This window comes from Blastomyces dermatitidis, assembly GCF_000003525.1.
Source record: "Blastomyces dermatitidis ER-3 genomic scaffold supercont1.2, whole genome shotgun sequence".
NCBI classification, from domain to species: Eukaryota; Fungi; Ascomycota; class Eurotiomycetes; order Onygenales; family Ajellomycetaceae; genus Blastomyces; species Blastomyces dermatitidis.
Genome location: NW_025544775.1, coordinates 2,467,751 through 2,488,531, shown reverse-complemented (window position 1 = coordinate 2,488,531; position 20,781 = coordinate 2,467,751). Strand labels below are relative to the sequence as shown.

At 45.2% G+C, this 20,781-nt stretch overlaps 5 protein-coding genes across 6 annotated transcripts; 3 read left to right on the top strand and 2 right to left on the bottom strand.

Moving 5' to 3' along the window:
• Positions 1-1,719: 1,719 nt before the first annotated feature.
• BDCG_01642 (FACT complex subunit pob3) lies at positions 1,720-4,798 on the bottom strand. The gene is made up of 8 exons (XM_045417163.1): positions 4,473-4,798; positions 4,190-4,412; positions 3,602-4,119; positions 3,302-3,541; positions 3,113-3,244; positions 2,756-2,989; positions 2,611-2,683; positions 1,720-2,540 (listed from the first exon to the last, which is right to left on the bottom strand). Coding segments are annotated over exons 1-8 (1,707 nt in total). The 5' UTR covers positions 4,475-4,798; the 3' UTR covers positions 1,720-2,255.
• A 3,099-nt stretch (positions 4,799-7,897) lies between these two features.
• On the bottom strand, positions 7,898-9,669 carry BDCG_01641 (the record flags this gene model as incomplete). Of its 2 annotated transcripts, none has more annotated exons than XM_045417162.1 (4): positions 8,888-9,669; positions 8,575-8,771; positions 8,432-8,509; positions 7,898-8,352 (listed from the first exon to the last, which is right to left on the bottom strand). In XM_045417162.1, the coding sequence occupies exons 1-2, from the start codon at positions 9,162-9,164 to the stop codon at positions 8,746-8,748; spliced, it is 303 nt and encodes a 100-aa protein (XP_045279677.1). In that variant the 5' UTR covers positions 9,165-9,669. The 2 variants fall into 2 exon arrangements, with proteins under 2 accessions (XP_045279677.1, XP_045279676.1); XM_045417161.1 differs by lacking the exons at positions 8,432-8,509; positions 8,575-8,771 and having other exon boundaries at positions 8,044-8,112; positions 8,170-8,255; positions 8,888-9,121; positions 9,265-9,669.
• A 433-nt stretch (positions 9,670-10,102) lies between these two features.
• On the top strand, positions 10,103-12,432 carry BDCG_01640 (carbonic anhydrase). Its single transcript, XM_045417160.1, has one exon. It carries the CDS (start codon positions 10,277-10,279, stop codon positions 11,123-11,125), a length of 849 nt encoding a protein of 282 aa, XP_045274055.1. The 5' UTR covers positions 10,103-10,276; the 3' UTR covers positions 11,126-12,432.
• Positions 12,433-12,569: 137 nt separating this feature from the next.
• On the top strand, positions 12,570-17,808 carry BDCG_01639 (cellular morphogenesis protein). Its single transcript, XM_045417159.1, has 3 exons — positions 12,570-14,312; positions 14,367-16,676; positions 16,750-17,808. The coding sequence occupies exons 1-3, from the start codon at positions 13,142-13,144 to the stop codon at positions 16,977-16,979; spliced, it is 3,711 nt and encodes a 1,236-aa protein (XP_045274054.1). The 5' UTR covers positions 12,570-13,141; the 3' UTR covers positions 16,980-17,808.
• A 199-nt stretch (positions 17,809-18,007) lies between these two features.
• Positions 18,008-20,679, top strand: BDCG_01638 (C6 finger domain-containing protein; the record flags this gene model as incomplete). Its single annotated transcript, XM_045417158.1, has 5 exons — positions 18,008-18,027; positions 18,173-18,423; positions 18,575-19,166; positions 19,228-19,847; positions 19,904-20,679. 5 exons carry the CDS (start codon positions 18,008-18,010, stop codon positions 20,677-20,679), a joined length of 2,259 nt encoding a protein of 752 aa, XP_045274053.1.
• Positions 20,680-20,781: the final 102 nt, after the last annotated feature.

The following is a 20,781-nucleotide window of genomic DNA, read 5'->3' as shown; positions in this document are numbered from 1 at the left end:
TTAGAGATATACTTTTAAGTTTCACTGCAGTTACAGTTCTATCTCTTTTATTAATAAGCTGTAAAATCAATCTTGCAGAGTCTTCTGTTTTGAGCTTAGCTCTGCAATGTCTTTGTACACAGAGGCTCGTGTGCATTAAGATATTTTATAGGTAAAGCTTGGCGGTATAACTACTCCGTATCTGGGAAATGAATGAACAATGCCCACCACCGCTGGGGACTGGGGCCTGATCCTGGAATTTTCATAAATTGTGATGGGTTGTTGAGCAATTCCCTAGATAAATCGAAGTACCTGAGTCACATAACTCTTTCCTCTACCAGGAGCCACCGCAAAGGATCGGAAACATGGGCAGGACCCCTTCTTTGAGCCCCCTGTTTTGAGTCTCGCCTGGGTTCAACTGTCCAGCTCTACTTGTGGGCGATGCAGAGAGGGAAACTGTTCAGGGTTGTGTGGTGGCTTCCCCTTGGTTCAATCCAGGATAACTAGAGAAGTATAAGGTCAAGTGCACACTAAATAATGCCCAAATAGCACCAAGCTAATCTTCGCGATCTTCGCTGATACTCTAGAGCCAGGCTGATATTAGTCTTCAAGTCAACGACAGTGTGAGAATTGTTCGATATGGAATCTTCACTGCAGGAACTAAACAATATTTAGTAGAAAGGAAGCCGGAAAATGAGTTTCTCATTGCAACCTTAAGGCGAAGTATCCATTGCCATCTATTCTCGCTGGTCATTTTTCGCTGCCTATCTATAGATATTCAAAAATGTGACACATCATCTCGTGAGGGAAGGCAGGGATCTCTCAGTCCATCAGCCGGGAATTAATCCGCCGAAGATGCCATCAAATACTTCTTCCCTATCCAAAAGAGCCCAGGGAAGGGTCCACACCACCACAAAGTCACATTACCAAAATGGCACCGAGCGGATGGTTCACCCTCCATCCAGTCACAGTCCAGAACTTACCCCTGTTATTTCACACCACCCTCCCTCCTGACACTTTATTATTCTTCTCCATTCAAACTGCCCACCAATTGTGGGTCTGTCCAAAGAGCTTAAATAGCGGGAAGGGGGGAAAGCGGACAAAGATTCCTGGCTCCTCCGGGCCGGCAAACCTACGCGACAAACCCCTCCTCTATCTCGCTAGGTTTAAACATGGAATGTTTGAACATGAGCATGAACATCATAAAACGGAAATGAGGGGTATGATCTGTGTGATGGGGGAGGCATTAGTTTCATTTACCGCTCATGACGAAAAATCCAGACCATTTTAAATTATTCTTGCCATATCTACGACTCGTAAGGGAAAGTTTGCGCTCACCTTATCATAGGCATGCACTGTACTGATTTTGTACGGCTCTCCCATCCTCCCCGAAAACCTTGCACACCTTTGGACCCAGGTTGATGGCGCCAACCCCACTGTCAAAAATTTACCAGGATCTGTTTCCCCGGCCTAGCTTCATTATCGTCACGCGAAAAGTGAAAGATGGCTTCGGGCAGAAATATGGATAAACTACGGAGTACTCCGTAAGCTTATCCTTTCCCTGTCGTTTTCGCACCGTTTCTCTTGAGAATACTCTCGCTCGTCTGCGCCGCTGGTACGGCTGCGACAATAGTCCTGCATACTTACATGATGGTTCAGCAAGGCATTCATCACATTTAATCCGAAGTCACCGTTCCTGTCAATGCTCAACACGTGTCAAATCGGAGCGAGCAAAGGGAGAAAAACAATTCCAACTTGCAGGAACATTTTGGTACTAAAGGGCGGTGTATGCACTGCGCCACATTGCTGTGGCTGATAAAATTTCTCTTCTGTGACACGTGATATCTGAGATTGCTGCGCTGGCCAAAGGGGGAAAGAAAATCAGTAATTCATTTTAGTTTTGAATGGCGTAAAGACGGCCGCGCGAGACACCCAAGGAGCCATATAGGTGGTGTCTGTTGCACGACTTGGTGCTAGATAAAAGGCAAATAAATCATCGGGAGAAGCAGAGTGAAATTAAATTTGGAAAAGCCCCTTTTGAAACCCTTTTTATCAACAATGGGATTAGAATGAAGAAAAAGAGCAAGCTTCCTAGCGTAAACATCCCGCAAAGGATAAATAAACAACGAAAAAAAGTAAACCGAATGTAAAACCTCAAAAAGGTCAATAACACCGATGTGACTATTGTTAAGGGAGAAAGCACGGGAAATGATGATGATAATACAAAACTATTGAAACACCTCCGGAAAATAGCGTTATTTGCAAATCCCTTCCCGTCATTTTCCAACCTTGGTCTTCTTCTTCGGTCTGTCGTCGTCATCGACCTCGACCTCGACGTCCCTGGTGTCGTCGGCATCATCCATCTCAACATCACTTCCGCTGCCACTGCTCTCATGCGCAGAGTCGTATTCCTCCGCAACATCGGATTCGGACTCTGCTTGGAAGTCTTCGTCTACAGATTCTTCGTCTTCGTCGGCCGAGCCACGATCATTCCCGATGGCTACATCCTCGTCACTGGAACCATCGTCGTTGTTCAGAGCGGCGGCAAGAAGCGCAGATGACTGCGATGAAGAGTTAGCATACCATTGTATAACATAGTAGATGGGGAATCTGAGCAGGGGAATAGCTGACATCATCGGCCATCTCGTTCTTAAATCTTATATTCTTCGCCTTGAAAAATTCTTCCAATGGTTGTTGTTCCTCACTGTATCATCGTCAGTAGGATTTCAGTAATTAACTTGCTCTAACAGGGGGTTGAGTTGCGGAAGAGTTATACCGATTGATATTGCTAAACTGATGTTCTCCCATTCCACCTTTAAGGGTCATCGTGATATCAAAGGTCCGACTAGCAGAGATAGCACCACCGACACGAGACATGGTGATTACGGATATATTCTCGATTTGGACGTACGTCGCGGGTTTGGGTACGAACATGAAGCTTTTGTCTAAACAAAATAGAAGGCCTTCGTTTGCTTTGATGGAGCATTTGACGCCGGAGTGTCCGTGGTGACTATATTTTGGGTCAGTAATTTTCGATCGAAGATGTCCATTGGGTGATTGGGTATGATCGGAATTTGGGCCTGAGTTTTTATTGCGAGATTCAGAAAGGGATTGAGATAAACCAGTTGCTGACCTGACGAAATCTCTTGAAGGCATCACGACCTTTTTCCCGGAAAGACCGCGAAATACTTTCGTTACAACCTGATGAATGGGTTCCTCGTAATGGGCCTCCAACTTGTCCTTGTAGCGGGTTTGAAGTAACTCACTGCCGCAAATTTATTAGTGAAGCCGCGGAATTGCTGTGATAAAGAAAGTAACATACTCAGTCATGTTAAGATCGATGCTAATCTCATCATCAAGTTTCAACTGCATAACTAGGAATGGATATCGGGTTTGGCCTTGTCGGAGTGGAGGGTCCAAGCCAAGAGTAATCAACGTATGGGTATCATCATTCTTCGGTAATAGGAAGAACTTCTTGATCGATTGGTACTGGATCTTATAGTCGTATGTTTTGCCACGTAATCTGAATGAACTTTCGTACATATCAATGTCGAAGCGGCCTCTGTGAGGATGTCAGTAAGTAGGTTATTGTAGGAAAGCTTTGAGAAGGAAAAATTCTGACCTTGGTGTAAGATGTAGCACATCCAGGAAGGTAGCAAAAGTATCACCAGCGACATCCCCAATCTCGGCCTTATCCATTAGAGTTTCATAGAACAAGTTTGCCGCATTCTGCTCCTCAGCTTCTTCACCATCAACGCTTTCATCATCTTCCTCTCCCTCCGGCTTCTCTTTTTTAAGCGCTGTGCCGGGAATGTAAAATCTCATCTCCACCAATTCGTCACGGCCAGCACCAGCCTTTCTTCCTCTGTTTTTAGTGCCGCCCTCTGACTGTCCGGTTGTTCCATTAACACCATCGGTTGGAAGTGAAAATTCGACTGCAACCTCGTTCTTGCCCGCAAGATTTGTATTTGATATTTCTGAATAAGGGATTTCGAAGGCTGGTCGGTTCTGAACATTGAATGCGAGTTCTGCTTTTGTGAATTCTGCTTTCCCCCAGTTCCATCCTCGAAGCGCATGTTCTCGGTTTTCAAGGTTGATACCATACCAGATCTTGAAAGCCTTACTCGTTCGTTCAAAATCCTAAAGTACCGTAAATGTCAGTCTCATAAAAGCAAACGAGGATAATAGAGTGCACATTTTAATTTCGTACCTCTTGTTCAAATCCATCAAGCTGAATAACTCCTGAAGAACGGGATAGAATCTTTAGCTCATACCCCTTGGCAGCCCGACTCCATTGCGCTGCGCCGATATTGCTGCTATCAAGAGTGAACGTGTCGCCGCCTCCTGATGGTCGCCAACCCAGGCCACTCTCTGCAAGCTTACATTTGCCTGGCTGTTTCGATAAGTCAAGGTATATGTTCTCAAAGCTCTCCCTATTATGAAGTCAGTCAATGAATGCTGTAACGGGCATTCTGGGGGCAAGCCAAACTGACATGATGGGAGTATGGGATGAAAGTCAAGATCTCAGTTACGGGTTGGCTAAAAAGAAGAGGAGTCTAAAGTCAATAAAACCTTCAAAGGTATTTGATGATGAATGGATGGACAGAAGCTGAGAGTGAAAACTATTTGGTTGTCTCCCCACTAGCTTGAGCAATCGCGTGAAGACCACTTAAGAAAGTTTCGCGCCCGAGGAGGTTTATTACGGCAGACGATAGGAGCTAAAAACGTTATTTGCCATCAAAGCTGTGACCGAACAAAAGCACTTAAATATTTTGTGTTTTCTTTCTTTTTCTTTTTCTTTTTTTTCCTTTTATTTTTTACTATCTGGTATCCTTTCACCATCAGTCGACCAAGTAGAGATCTCAAGATGTATATCCTGAGATGACCGGAGAAGGAGATGTCAGGTTAAAATTTAGGATGAGGCTTGTATTTATCAGGATTTTGTCTCATAGTCGGAGAGTATTATCACAAAGACTGCCCGTACTCACAAAATGTAGAATATCCGCCGTGTTATTCCTGTTTTACTCCCATAAAAGTATACAGATTGCTGCTCACAGCACACTTAACAATCATGCCTGTGGTGCTCACCAGAAGTTATCATATCACAATACAAACTCTTTGTCAATGCAACGGCCACGCGAACATATGCGTAGATTGGCGGTGACAAACTTGGCAACATAAACCTGATCTCGTCCAACTGTGAAGCTAACATACATGCTTAAAATGACGGCTTCGGCGGGAAATGGCCTATTCCGGGCCGTCCAGGGCCTCAATTTGTCAGTACAGGACAATTCCAAGGCCTCTCAAAGCCTACCATGGAGGAGAGCTGTTCAGAGCGATTTGAATGCAACTTCAATATGCAAGCACTAAGATCACCTCTGTTGGCAAGTGCAAATGTCGCACCTGTTTGACTTGGGAATTCTCACCGATATAGTGGGTGTGGGAGTTTCCAGATTTCCACCGCCAAAGCGAAGGTCTGATGTTAGGTGGCCGCATTCTTAATGGCAACGCTGCAAGGTATTGAAAATATCAGGACTATGTACACCGTCTAGTCCACCATCAATATATCAATGAAAATGCGATCCAGATTGTTCAGTCTGCACGCGATCCTCCAAATCACGATGTTGGCTTGAACCCGGTTGGCGACAGGCGTGGTCAAGGCAGGATCTGTGAACTCAGAATTTGCGCATAAATCGGATGTTACTGTTGATTGTGATACTGGGCTGGCCCTGTTTAGATTTGAATCATGTTGCTTATTTTTGTTTTCTAATATGAAGTACTACGGAGTGTCAACTGGTAAACGAGGCCCTTATTAGTAAATCCCATTTTTCATTTTGGTTTCTGGCATTTAGCAATTGTTTCTCTGGTCAATCATCACAGGGTGAAGCACACTTGAGTACATAGCTTATGAAAGATACTGGAAGCAGAAGCTCAGTAAATGATCATGAAAAATGTAATTTAGAAGGCTAAGTACAAAATCAATACTTATACTGCTCCAATCTGCAGCACATATTCACTGAAAGCAGCGAACTCAGGCTCATACACAGTTAAAAATTTGAGAATCCAAACATTGCGCCATTCGGCCCATTCCCCCATATAGTCTGATGTGTATAAGGCCTTGCAATACTCCCCCAGCATGAGCCCAATCAACTACAGCAAGGACACGTGGGCGACCAGCTAGTGAAATTAGAATATTACTCCAATGCAAGTCTCCATGAGTCAACCTGATGGCCCCATCATCTGGTAGGTAGTCTTGATAAGGACCCCGATATCTCTTCGAATCAGGAAGCCAGCTTTGGGGCAGAGAAGAAAACCAGTCATTGAATGCTTTCACATTTTTAAAAGGTCCTGATTGAGGGATGGTTGCAAAGACATAATTGTGCAAATGTGCACAATTTATGAATCCTACATCTCAGTAAATGACTCTGCTGATAGACATTGTGGGATACATGCATACCAATAAATGAGTCATAAGAATCTGGCTCAATTTGCTGAAGGGAAGAAATAATCTCCTGTAACTGGCCACAAATAAAGTTCCTATCTGGCTCATTGTCCCATTGATCATGTAGTGTGTCTCCCTAAATAAGCTCCATATAAATGAACACAGAGTTTTGATAAACTCTTCAACCATACACCTCTGGGACAGGTATCTTCTCAAGTAAAAGAGGTTTGAAGCATGTGGAGAGTTAGGGCTTCTTCAACTGTCACAGACAGCCCAAACTTGACAAGAAGATTTAGATGTTCAAATTTAACTGGTGCAGGCTGTGGATGTTTGTTGAACTGTTCTGAGAGGGAGACAACCTCTGCAGCAGTTGGCAAGCTCTTATTGACCTGCTTTGATGAAGAAGAGGGAGTTGAGGAAGTCCATCTCTGTTTGCATTGCATTCAGAGTTGCTGACAGTTGAATTTGCTGTTTAATGAGCATCTTGTTATGAATTGTCTCAGGTTGTTGATACCAAGAATTACAGAAACCGAGAGAGTTGTGGCCTGCTTAGGTTGGTGTTCAAAGGAAGCAAGTGGGCTCCAAGGCTCATAATGTACTTGTCGGAGATATTAAGTTACCAATGACCTTCAAACTTCTATAATTCAAAGGACCAGGATTCAAATCAAGGACATCCTCTATATGTGCTTTACTCCGTACAGTAATGAGCTATTAGGCTTCTAAAAAATCACAAACGAAAGTACTTACCATCAAAGGGCGTCTCTCGGTGATGCCAGTATAAAATATGCGCTCAAGGCGCTATGCAGAAGCCACAATACTCGAATGCTCAGGCAGTGAAATTTACAAGAAGTAATATCTTGATAGCATGGAAAGCGATTTGATATTCAGGAACTAGAGCTAAGCGCAACTCTTCTCGTATTTACTAAATTGAATAAATTCCTCCTTTTTAAAACTACATGGACCGTATAACTAATACTCAACTCGTTGACTACTGGAAAATGGAAATTGGCCTATCGTTATCCGGGTGGGGTGAGTCCTTCTTTTTTTCGCCTCCGACGTCATTGTTTTTGTCGACGCTCTGGTGGTTGGTGCGCTTCCAACCTGCTTTCCACAAGCGAGTCAGACACACAAGCAAGTTGGACAAGTTCCCACTCATCATACAGTGAGAAAGTCTTTCAAAGTCTCAATTACCAGTAAAAATTAACAAATTTATATTATCAATTATTTTCTATATATTTAGAGTATGTACAGACAGTATATTCAATAATATTATATACACTACACTGTAATACTATGTGATTTTATAATTGAGAGTCAGTGATTTTAAACATCTCTCTTTCTCATTTATTAATATTTTATATGTAATTCAAGTTCTTTTTAATTCTCAACCCTTTTTTTTAAATTATATATATACAGTTTTTTTCTCATTTTCTTTTTTATTTTCTTTTTACAGTTTTTAACTCTCTGTTCAGTTATTAGAATAGCAGTACTATTATTTAATATTAATTAATTAATTAATTTAAAATATAATTGATTAAATTGAGTGAATTCTGTGTATAGCATTTAATATATTGGAAAATGCTGTAATGTTGTTTGATACTAGTGCCCAACAAACCATCATTTCATCGGACGTATTGTCTCCAGGATTTCGCGATTATCTCGAAATCGATCCCGTACACGATCCTTATCGGCTGGAAGGGGGATGTCGGGTGTAGCTTATCGCTAACGTTGAGTTTACGAATACTTACATCCACCTTTGCACTGTTGCTCTGGTCGTTAACAGAAGTACTATCCCAATTCTCGGTCAGGAATAATCTTTGGCCAGAAGGGCTGCCTAGATTCCATCTGTTTTAGGAGCGTGCCAGCAAAATTTTTGCAGGCTCAGGATGATGACGCTTGGGGGGATATAACTGTGGGCAGATACATCGATCCTGATGGGGAAAGAGCAATGTGTTAGACCAAGGGAGGTGTCCAAGGAGTGTTCTGGTGGTGTGTGAGGTTTCGCTTTACGTGAAGTGGTCCCCTGTTGCCTGTGTCTGTTTCCCTGTGCCTGGAGCTTCCATTCCCATTCAAGTGATTCCCTGCTGCCTGTTTTCTATGACTGTTACTTCTGAGATGCAATCAAATCCCCAACTGTTGTGTTTGTTTCGTACCCTTGTTACCGAGGTCTGGAGAATTCACGCGTTTCTTTTTCATAGCCAGCCATGTATTTATACCAGCTATCCTGTGGAAAAGCCTTGTTGTCTGTGCGGTTCGAGTCGTATCGTACCCGGCTGGATGCAAGAGTCTCGGTACGGTGTCGACCGGAAGTTGTCACAATGCTGCTACGTTGACGGGCCGTGGCTCGGAGCTGCTGGGCAGTTGAACGTATCAGTATCGAACAGACAAGTAACTGATGAATGTGCTAAATGGCCACAATACGGATGCAAGCGATATCAAAGTAAATCGTTAGGGGGTTGAACATACCGTCTTTGGGTGATGGAGCATTGCAATGCTGAAGTCCCAGAGGAGCAGCTGAGACTTTTCCATGCAGGGAAGCATGTGGTCTGGTAGGCTGAACTGTTTCAATTCCCTGTAATCTTATTGCTGATGCCGCCTTGATCATTCTCTCCTTTCCGTGTAGAAAGTCCATTGCTGCTAATCTAATAACGGAGATCTGGCAGAAAGACACAGAAGCCCGATTGGTGTTGAAACTATATTCTTTTGTGAAGTAGATGTTATCATCACTTGGTCGTTTACACATCAGATCGCGGGAGACATCACTGTCTTTGATTTCAGGAGACAGAGCCAGGTCATCCTCCACTGAAGACGAGAGAATGGTGTTAGAGTGAAAAGTGGCATACTGATTGAACCGCACCCCCCCATCTTGCAAGCACTATTATGGCCTGTTCGGTGATTTTTTCCGTACAGTGCCAGGGCCGTACAGAAAGTGGATATTTAACTTCTGACAGTGTTAACCTTCATTATTGCCATCTTTCCTTATATGAAGAGTAGTCTGCTTGGTGTTTTGATATTACTTCCTTATGAATGGTTTTTTATGATGATGACTATCATGCCATTCCAGCAGATATATAGCAGTTTGAAAATCCTGTTATATTACTATCTTTACACACCAAATATCAGTGAAAAATGGATATTAATAAGTCTCAAATTGATCACTTCTTCAGCAGCAAGCCTTATTAACTGCTGTCTATGACATAGATACTGTCATATTGCCTTCCAGGTTGCATTATCACAGTTGCTCACCATGGTTGTTGATTTTTGATGATATTTGCAGGTCTCTGGATGCTGTACTCCATACGGCCACACTGGAACATGTCAGCAAATATCATGACTCATTCCAGTGTATACAGTACAGATTTAACTTGAATAGGTTTAGATCTATCACTTTTTCAACTATAACCGTTGAACTCTATAATATGAATCTGACTGTCAGCTTGGCATGCTTGGCGAGTTGTACAGAGTTAAGTTATACACAGAATCTACTGAACAGAAGGCCTTATCCGGCCAGGTTAGTGTGTATAACCGCTGTCCAGGGCCGTACAAGCTGGCACTGTACGGACTTATACGGCCCCCCACGGGGTCACCGAACAGGTCCTTACAGGTTAGTGTCAGGTGAATGGTGGACTCTCATTGGTTGGTTAACCCGGCTGGGTACCTGAGCCCGATCGTTGAGAAAACTCTGCGCTGACATCATGTGCCGCGCTTTGATGGTCACCGACATCAAAAATCCCAACCCACGCCCCTCGATTTTCTTTCTTACTATGCCCCCTCTTATAATGCCCCTCTTCCCCGCGCTGCTACGAAATCCAGTTTCTCCTTTCCTAGACTCAGTCCTTCATCCGTCTCAAATAAATGTTTCAACGGCATCACCTATCGAAACTACTAGATATTCAGCCCCGTTGCGCAAGCGCCATTACAAGTACACAAACCATTACCGCCAACCCCAGCCTTCACTCTCGTCATAATTGTCACTCTGGCAAACCCAGCTCAGCCCTAATTTACCCCTGTACAACCAACCAGACAATAAGCCACATGGCCCCTACCGACGTCTCCAAATACCTCAAGCAATCCCACCAGCGCGTCTTCGAAAACAACAGGAAATGGGCAGCGGAAAAAGCCGCGAAAGATCCGCACTTCTTTGAGAAGCTCCAGAATGGCCAGAATCCAGATTATCTATGGATCGGCTGCAGCGACAGCCGCATTCCCGCCGAGCAAATCACGGGGCTAGACCCCGGTGAAGCCTTCATCCATCGCAACATTGCTAATTTGGTCTGCAACACGGATCTGAACGTGATGAGCGTGATCAACTATGCGGTGCGCCACCTCCGCGTCAAACACATCATTGTCTGCGGACATTATGGATGCGGTGGGGTCAAAGCGGCTTTGACCCCCGCGGATCTGGGTCTGCTGAATCCCTGGCTGCGGAATATTCGTGACGTCTACAGGCTCCATGAGACGGAGCTGGATGCGCTTGAAGGGAGCGCACGCTGTGATAGGCTTGTGGAGCTGAATGTGATTGAGCAGTGCCGCAACATCATTAAGACGGCAGCTGTGCAGAAGAGCTTTGAGGAAAACGGGTATCCTATTGTGCATGGTTGGGTGTTTAATTTTAAGGATGGCCTGTTGACGGATCTGAAAATTGATTTCGAGAATGTGCTGGCTGGGATCCAGAAGATTTACAACTTGACGGATGGAAAGTGAGGTATGAAGAAGAAAGGGCTTAGATACCTAGGTAGATAACAACATTATGTACGGTTTGGACAAATGATTGTCCATCATCACACTCCAACTCGCTCGCTCTGCCCGTTCCCTTCTTACGATCCGACTAGAAAAGATCCTAGTTATTATATTGAAGGATACGGGCGCGCAACAGACGGATATTCCATAATATCTGTTGATCTGAAAGCGAGTTGGGCTCGGGATATGGAGTGTGAAGTCCAATAAATAGTAGCACTCAGAGTGAAGTTTGTGTTAGTGCGCCAAGAACTCGCGACACTGATGGGGCAAGCTTGAAGCCAATTCCTTGTAAGCTTCAAGCTTGTGCCGATGCCCTCAGTCCGCCACACTCGGCATAGATGCGCGTTTCGCTATTTGAAATAACACATCGATCGTCAGCCTAGAACTAAATGATACCAGGGTTGATCATCCGGGCATCCAGTAGGGCTGATCTAAAATGGGGATGGGTTAAGGTGTAGAGAGATGGCTATTTTCCCGCCCATTCGCTGCACATAAACCCTACGATTCAGCGTCATAGGAGTTATAGGAATGGTGCACGAAACGAATCGGACACGTTTCAACCTAGCAGCCATAATTGCTGAGTAGCCACGGAGAAAAAAAGTTCCCTTTCTTTCGTGGTTTCTCCTCTTCTTGCTCTTCTTTAGTACTTTTTCATTTTTTGTTCTTTCACTGAATGTAATGTATGTACAGTACATTACATTTCTTCTCCTGAGCATGTGTATGTGAGAAGCCGACTGTTGAGTTCTCTTTACTCGAGGGCTTGATCAATATCTAGTCTCCGAGACAATTCGGGCCAGTCAGCTTTCCACGCGTGTCCTGGATTACAAGCTCATCGACGAAGCCCAATCAGGGAACGTAGGATATTTTTAGCGTATTTGTAAGAGCGATTGAGGCGTCTCAAGCCGCAAGCACTGGGACCGTACCATATTAACGTGCAACCGAGCACGCCCTAAGCAACTAGTTATTTGGGAGGGGTAAAATACGTTGTGTGTAACTCTATTCATGAGTTGGGACTCTCTTTTTCTTATACATTTTGGCCAAAGCAATATAAAAGCGCATCAAGTAATCTGCAAAGAGCGAGTCTGTTGCTGTAAACATCCGTACATTACACGAAGAAGTTCAAAGCCACATGGAGATTCAGTCTCCAGCCAAGTCATGTCCATGGGTTCATTTCAATTGCTCCGTTGCATTTTTCGGTTATTAACAAGGAGAGTATAAAAAGCTATGGGAGGCGCAGCAGGGTCAGGAGAATATAACTTGAAATTCAACGGTTTCAGATTGGCGTGGATGAAAACGAAGAACATAGAGTTTTACTCTCCGATCGTTGTTTTCTCCGTACTATGCTCACCCGTAATATTGTTATCTGGTTACACCGTGACCACGGCTCATTTCGTTGTACCTGCCTTCTCACCCTGTTTGGGACTAGTGCAACCCAATTTCGTGGCGCATAATTATTGATCCGAACTAGAACAGGAATAGCGCCCAATTCATTTGCTTGCAAGGTTTCCCATCTGTGCAGTTCAGGCACATTTTGTTCAGATCCAGCCAATCATAGGCCGTGATATCCAGGAACGAGCAACATGAAGCCTTGGAAACTCAGCCGCGACTGACTCAGCAGCGTCTTGCGGGAGGATAGGATAGTTAGCCCCTTTGCAACACTTCTCAGGCAGTGCAATTTCCTCCTACTTCGCTCTTCCTCACCCCCGTCCACTCCTTTACACCAGCAGTATCACTCGCTTTTTCTTTCTTTTTTGTTCGACAAGGGTGTGAGGATATCTAGTTGATGGGGGTTTTGAATCTCGTTTTGTTTCTCATCATACACTCTTTTGAGAAGCATTCCATATTGTATATACCTCATTACTCTCCTTCTTGGATCCCCAAGTCCTTTTCTTGGCTTTGGATTGACGATTCCTACCTCATCTACTTCTATCTTTGTAGGTAGGGCAGTGTCAGTGTTGCTGTTGGTGGAGCGGTGGAGCGATGAGGGCCTCCTCACTGTTCGAGCCAGTGACGGGGAGCGTTGTCTCTTCCCTCTGTCGTTCCGCGTTTTTCGCCCTCTCGCTCCTACCCTCTACGATCTATGCTACCCGATTCACCCCCGTTGCTTTGCCGGATCTTGATATTGGCCCCTTGGGTCGAGTTGCTTTGGCCGGCAGCTTTGATGCCATATCGCTCTTCCAGTATGAGGAACAGAGGCCGAAACCTACCCTGCCTAATGGATCCCGATCCACCCTCCTCACCACGTTACCAAACGGTGCTCTAGCCTCACTCGCCTCGGCCGACGCCGATATATTGTCACTCTGCCCATTGATGGCAGATGATGGCACGATTACTAGTGTCGTTGTTGGAGGGAGCTTCACGAGTTTGAGTGGGATCAAATCTCACGGAATTGCCCTTTTCGACCCAAATGCCAATAAGGTTACACCAATTCCTGGTCTCCCGGGACAGGTCCTCGCCCTACTATGTGATAAGGAAAGTGGAAATGTATATGTTGGGGGAGATTTTAAGAAATCAGAATCCCATAATGCTATTCTGTGGTCGCCAAAATCTGGGTTTTCCCCGCTTCCTTTCGCTGGCTTCAACGGGGTTGTAACGTCTATCACCAAAACTTCGGAAGGCCGCGTTGTATTTGGAGGTTCATTTGACGGCTTGGGAAACATGACAACACCATCTCTGAATGACCAACAAGTTGTGAACCTCGAAACCGCATCAATTACTTCTGGGTCTAGTACAACAAGGACCCCGTTTAGTAATCCTCGGAATGCAATCTGTAAACAGGCCGGGAAGGAAGGTGCTGCTAATCCATGGCTACTTGCAGATAACGCCCCGGGGTTTTGGCGTGCGGAGATGAGATTTGGATTCCGGCCAACAAAACTAAGGATACGCAATGCACGTTTAGAAGGGCGAGGTACAAAAACATTCCGCTTTACAACAGTGCCTGACAATGGAATACTGAACATGACCTACACCGATCCCGCCACTGGTAATGTTATGGCTTGTGATGCTAGATGTCCGCTTTCAGACGATCCCTCGGAGGATTTTCGCGATTTCAAATTCGTTAATGTAGTTGGCATGAACGGTTTCCAGCTCGATATTTCTGACTGGTATGGTGCAGGTGGAGGCTTTGATAGTGTGGAACTTTTTCAGGATGGTATGCTATCTTCAAGATGCTTGTGTAATCAATGCCAAGTTAACGTTGCTTTAGATATTTATACTCATGCCATCGACGATTTCAACGAGCCCACATGTGCTGGAATCACTACCCGATCCAGAGCGAGCCCGACAGGAAGCTGGGCGGTTACGCCATCTCTTCAGAGCTCGTCCGACTATTTAACAGCCAAGGTTGCATCGACAGATCAGACCTCGACATCAGTGACCTTCGAGGCAGACTTGAAGGAATCAGGAAACTATTCAGTGACTGTTTTCACTCCTGGATGTGTTGCTGATAATACCTGCGACTCCCGTGGAACCGTGACTGTTACCGCGACCTTCTCATCCAATGGCAACCAGCAGATTGAGAGCTCGATAGCCCAGACGAACAATTTTGACAAATATGATGAAATATATCTTGGCTTTGTTGATGCCAGTAGCAGCAACTTTCAAGCATCCGTGACGCTGACACCAAAAGCTGGTCAAGAAGATATTACTGTTGTTGCCTCTCGCATTCGATTCCAACTCATATCATCAACTGGAGGACTCAATGGCCTGTTTGAATTTGATCCGAGCCATGAAAAAATTAATTCCGACTTTTCCAAATCCGGCCTAAATAAAGCGGGAACTGATCTCGAACCCGATGCAGCAATAAAAACCCTAGCTAGCGATAATGATACTATTTTTGTCGGCGGAGACTTCTCCAGCCCCACATTCAAAAACATCATGTCGTTCACAAATGGAAAGCCCTCATCTTTACCAGATGGTGGCCTGAATTCCCCGGTGAATGCTATGCTACTACTCGATGATACGCTTTTCGTTGGGGGCAGTTTCTCTGCCACATCGGGTAGTGGTGAAGCTGGCGATAGCGAAAGCAGGCTGATGAATGTCGCGTCATATTCACTGTCGCAGAAGGCTTGGAGCCCTCTTGGGGCTGGTGTAGATGGTCTTGTGGAGTCTATAGTACAATTTTCTGTCAATCTGACAGATGACGGGCCAGAAATTGCTGTTGGATTCAGTGGAAGCTTTACTCGGATCCTTACATTTGATCACCACCGTTCAAAACGAGCTCCAGGCTTCGCAGTCTGGATCCCCTCGAGAAGAAATTGGTTGCCGAATCTCGACGTCAGCCAACAAGTGTTTAATGGGGTGCTAACCGCATCAATTACGGTCAGGAATGTCACTACGCTTTTCTCTGGCAACCTTATATCAGAAGGACTCGCCTCACACGACGCTGTCGCATTGACAGACGGCGATGATGGTCTTGGCCTCCAGCCTCTTCCTGCTAACATTCAGCCAATAGGAGAGAAATCATCGCTACAAAAGAGAGTCACCGCTTTGCAAAATGCTGATGGTGTTATTACAGGACTGTTCTACACTCGCTCAGGCCGTAATCTCACCGTATTGGGCGGTCACTTCTCGGCTATTGGAGGAACTGGTGACGCCATTGAGAACCTTATTTTCCTTGATGGAGCAAACAATGATGCTGTCAGTGGGGCTGGACCTGGCATTGATACGGAATCGATTTTCCTGACGATGGGCCTGAGTGGAGACACGCTATTTGCAGGCGGCATTGTTAAAGGTCGCATTTACGCATCCGATATAGACGGCATAATCGCTTATGATCTCAAAAATTCGAAATACTCACGTCAACCCCCTGCTCTTGAAGGCGACACCGTCATTGTAAACTCTATCGCCCCACGTCCAGAATCTGACGATATATTTGTCGGCGGTCAATTCCAATCAGCTGGCGGGCTACCTTGTCCGAGCGTCTGCAATTTCCAACCAGCTTCTAATCACTGGACCCGGCTGGGTGATGAGATCAGAGGTACTGTATTTGTTCTAGAATGGGCTACGAAAGATAAACTCATTGCTGCGGGGGCATTCACAGTTGGAAATAACGCGACAACTTTGGCTATCTACGATGCGGAATTGCGAACTTGGTCTTCAATTGACGGTGCATCGTCTGAGGCTATTCCGGGCCCCATTACGGCCTTTGGGCTTTCCAGAGAGGATGGTTCCCGCTTTTGGGTTGCTGGAAAGTCAGGTGATGGCTCTCCTTTCCTAGTTTTCTACGATGGCTCGAAATTCCACTCAACAGGCGCAATTTTTGGGAGAGAAACTAAAATACAAGGAATCCAGGTCATGGGTATAAGAGGAGAACATGATGAAACCGAGGTGCTTGATAGGGACCAAGTACTCCTCGTTTCTGGTCAACTCCAAATCCCAGGCTTTGGCAACTCGTCTGCCGCACTCTACGATGGAACTACTTTAACGCCATTCATCCTAACCACAACGGCGGACGGTCAACCAGGCACTGTTGCAGAACTATTCTCAGAAAATAAAAATACATTTAGAGGTAGTCGTAAGTATTTTACAATTTACACTAAAGACACAAACTACTATTAGAAGTCCCGAGCTAACACATACCCTTACAGGCCGACCACGTTCCAAAGGAATAGTTATTCTAGTGTCGTTCTGTATCGCTCTTGGTTGTGTATTCTTGATTGTTTTAATCGGAATCATCCTGAATCGCATCCAGCGTCACCGGCAAGGTTATGTCACTGCACCACGAGGCACAGATCGACGACCGGATCTTCAACGAGTCCCTCCTGAACATCTATTAGATTCCCTCAGACAACGAACATCAGGGGTACCAGCCATATGAGTCACCACTCTCAGCTTTTGTCGGAATTTATAACGTTTTTCGATTTTTTGACATGTTTTGTATTTCTAGTTTCATATGGTATGGCGTCTGGGGGGAAGGAACATACCCTTTCGAGCGGTTTAATGGCGTTTTTTTCGTTTACTTTCGTATTCATTTCTTTCTTACCTTTTAGCCCTTCTTCCTTTTGCTCTGTTTGTGGGGACGTTGAACGATCTCTATATCTCTAGTTCCCAACGCGATATTTGGCAACATACGTCATTTTCGGACGTTGCATATTTCCTTTACCAGATCAGCGGCAAGGTATAACCAGTATTAGGATATAGCTATATCCTCTCACCCGTGTCGCATATTCTCCTTTATGACGGAACTAATTTTATAATCACCTGGACAACACGATTTATTTGCTACTGGCTTCCCTACCACATGTTCCACATGCTATTGATGATATCCACCCTTCTAGGCAATTCTCATTTCTTTTTTCCTTTTCCATTTTCCTCTCCGTCGATGATAATGTTTCAAGACACCGGGGTGACGAGCTCACGGCGTGGAAATTTTGTCGACATTTCTACTCTAGTAACTCGACAAAAAATTAGTAGCTAATCATTATCTAAGAAGGACCAGTGGACAGATCCGTGAAATGTTTAAAGGTCCAAATCAGCCCTGCTTGAGAGGTGAAGGCTCAGGGATCACATCAGGAGCAGCCAATTATATAGAAAGTCCCGAGTAGTTCTCATAGAATAATGTAGACGGTAACGCGCCCCAGACTTTTCATGATTCCTACTGAAATTCCACGTAATTGTGATAAATGTCTGGGACTATTATATTTCGAAGCCAGAGAGACTCACAAAGGCGGCAATCCGTCCCCACCATTCCTTCTTTTGCTAGGCCCCCCCCGCCCCTGCATGGGCAAGGAAAAATTATGGATCTCGCTCTCTGCCTCCAACCGCTGCAACCGTCCATAGAATTAAATCTTTAATAAAAGGGACTGGGAAACACTAGCAGGTTCAGTTGAGCGTAAATAGCCCAGGATGCGCTCAAGAACTGGCTGGTAAGTAACTCCAATTCCGATATAATTCCACCCTCGTACCCCCTTCAGTCATATCCCCTTGCCGGAAACACTCTGATTTCGTATGCTGCGGCGACTCTTAAGGATATTTTGCCTACTAACTCGAATGTTCTCCGGTCACCACTAGTCTCACATGTCGAACCCGAAAGGTGAAATGCGACGAGCAAAGGCCACAATGCTCGCAGTGTCGGAAGTCCAGGCGTGAATGTCGGCAAAGTGAGGGCATTGTTTTCCGCCACCAGCAGAATGCATCGATGAACAGGGCTGGAACAGCCCTGGGAGATAGTGGAGATAGTGACCGTAGTGCATTGGGTAGATTTTACTCATATAAAAACACCTTTGGAGCAGACAGTGTTTGGCTGGAAATCCCAAAACAAGGTGCGTATACGGAGTGTGGCTGTCTGGCTTATGCGCATGCACATGTATGTCCACGTACATATATCAATATATGACGGCGTTCCAATGTGTGCCGTATGAGTACATTAAAAGACTTCTTCGATGACACTGTTAATGACTCCTTTCCAAATAGTTACATTCGTTGACAACTCCGATCCATGCACGGAGGAAATCGATACCTTATTAACGTCTGAAACCACCATTTCCGTCCCCAGCCCGCAGGTTCTGGATTGGGGTACTAATGGCGACTGCCGTCACCTGGATGGTCAAGCGCATGGGCTGGAGGCTCTCTCAGCAGCTGCAACGAGGGAAGCCTGTCCTCTCCACGAGACGCCGTCTAGTTCATTACTCCCGCCAATGAATATGGATACTACTGCGAGTGATATTTACTCTAGGCACCAAGAATTGCATTCCTCGGTGGCATTAATACCTTCTTCACACAGTATAGGCCCTACCGTACCAGTTTCTTCGCGCTCCCCAGCCACATCAATGTGTTCCCCGAATAACAATATAAATTTTCTACTGAATCCGTTAGCACCGTCCCATATCCATCCGAGTAGCCCTCATTCGCCTCTTGGCCAGAGCGAATCACCATTTGTTGCTACAGGACCATCAGAATCAAGGGGTTTATATGTGGAGCTGAGAGTAGAGGGTGAGGTAGAGGTGGAATCTGATCATGAGATTGCATTTCTGTTGCGTCATTTCTCAGAAGCTCCCGGTCGATGGTAGGTTCATATATATATTCCCATAATGTAAATGGGCTATCATTTTGCTCATGTTGCCTAGGATGGATCTTTTCGATTTGGGAAGTTACTTCTCTTCATATGTTCCTGTCAAAACCCTCACGGTTCCCTTGCTGAAGTACGCCGCTTGTGCGTATGCAGCGAAGCAGCTAGAGCTGGTCAAAGGCAACAAGGCTATAGTTGAAGGGGTAAGTAGAAGGCAAGCCATGATGGAAGTCTGGCCTGACACAGAGAATGTGGAGTGGTCTTATTACAGCACAAAATATTACGACAAAGCCGTGCAGCTTCTTATGGAAGCCTTACGCCACGATGGCAAAAGCACGCCGTTGGGCAATCTTGAAGCGCGTGGGCAGTGGCAAGCCGCAGAGTTGTATAATGATCCAGAGGGGTTTCATAAACGATTCAGGCGTTCGGATATCCAACTATCCAGCGCATATTCAGATGAACTCATGGCAGCAACCGCGATTTTATCTATGTATGACTTTCACGGCGCAAAGAGACCCTCATGGAATAGACGGCCAAGTGGGGTTAAATCGCTGCTGGACATTGCGGAAGTTGGTTTGATGCTGATCTCGGGTTCTCCTATAGCCAGAGGACCAAGACTCTCCAAAGCAAGGAAGGCAACGTTTTGGAATTTTGCACGTCAGGATTACCTATCCGCATGTAAGAAGGAAAGAATGGCTACGCTAATTTAAGATATGATGCTAACTAATGAATAGTCATTAACGAATGCCAGACGAGGCTAAATACGGAAGATGTGGTCTTATGGACTGAAGCTGGTCTGCTTCTTGATAACGATGGATTTGTCCGCCCAAGTAATACAACTAGTTCGGGGTATTCAGAAGGGGATGATGGCATGAATGAGGATCTGATATCAAATGCGTTGATTTGGATCCTTTCGAAAGTTGTTAATTTCGCAGCTGCAGGCGACACTTTAGATGCTAGGGGAAACTGCTTCGATGAGTCTTCCACTGGTATTTCTCAGAAAACTCCCTTTGAGCGATGGCATAGACTTCAAACTGAACTGGGTAGATGGTACGATGGATTACCAGATACGTTCAAGCCCTATTCAAGGATGGAACGTTCTCATTCTTTTCATCAAGGACCGATTGATGAACCTTTACAGTGGGCTGAAGTGTGGTACGGTATGCCCATGTGCGCATCCACAATACAGCATTATCACATGGCACGAATCCTCCTACTCATCAATAAGCCTCCTGAGTCTGCTGCGAAAGGGCATATGATGGCAAGTAAGCTCAAGTCATATCGGTCCATCGAGAGCGAAATTAAATTCCATTCTCATGAAATTTGTGGAATTTCTATGTCTCGACCGGAAGCTTCGGTGCGTATCCATTCCGTGCAGCCTTTGTTCGTGGCTGGTCAGTGTCTCACAGAACCTCGAGAGCGCAGGACTATTCTGCAGCTGCTTAGAGGAATAGAGAATGACCTTGGATGGGCGACGGAGTACCGCGTTCAATTGTTACCAAAGGGATGAGAGTTGAATGAAGCGACTGGAAATATTCCTGCCCGTTGAAGAAATTCGACTATGAGGCGAGAACCCCATTTTCATGTCTCCAGAGCCTTGTAGAAGGTCTAA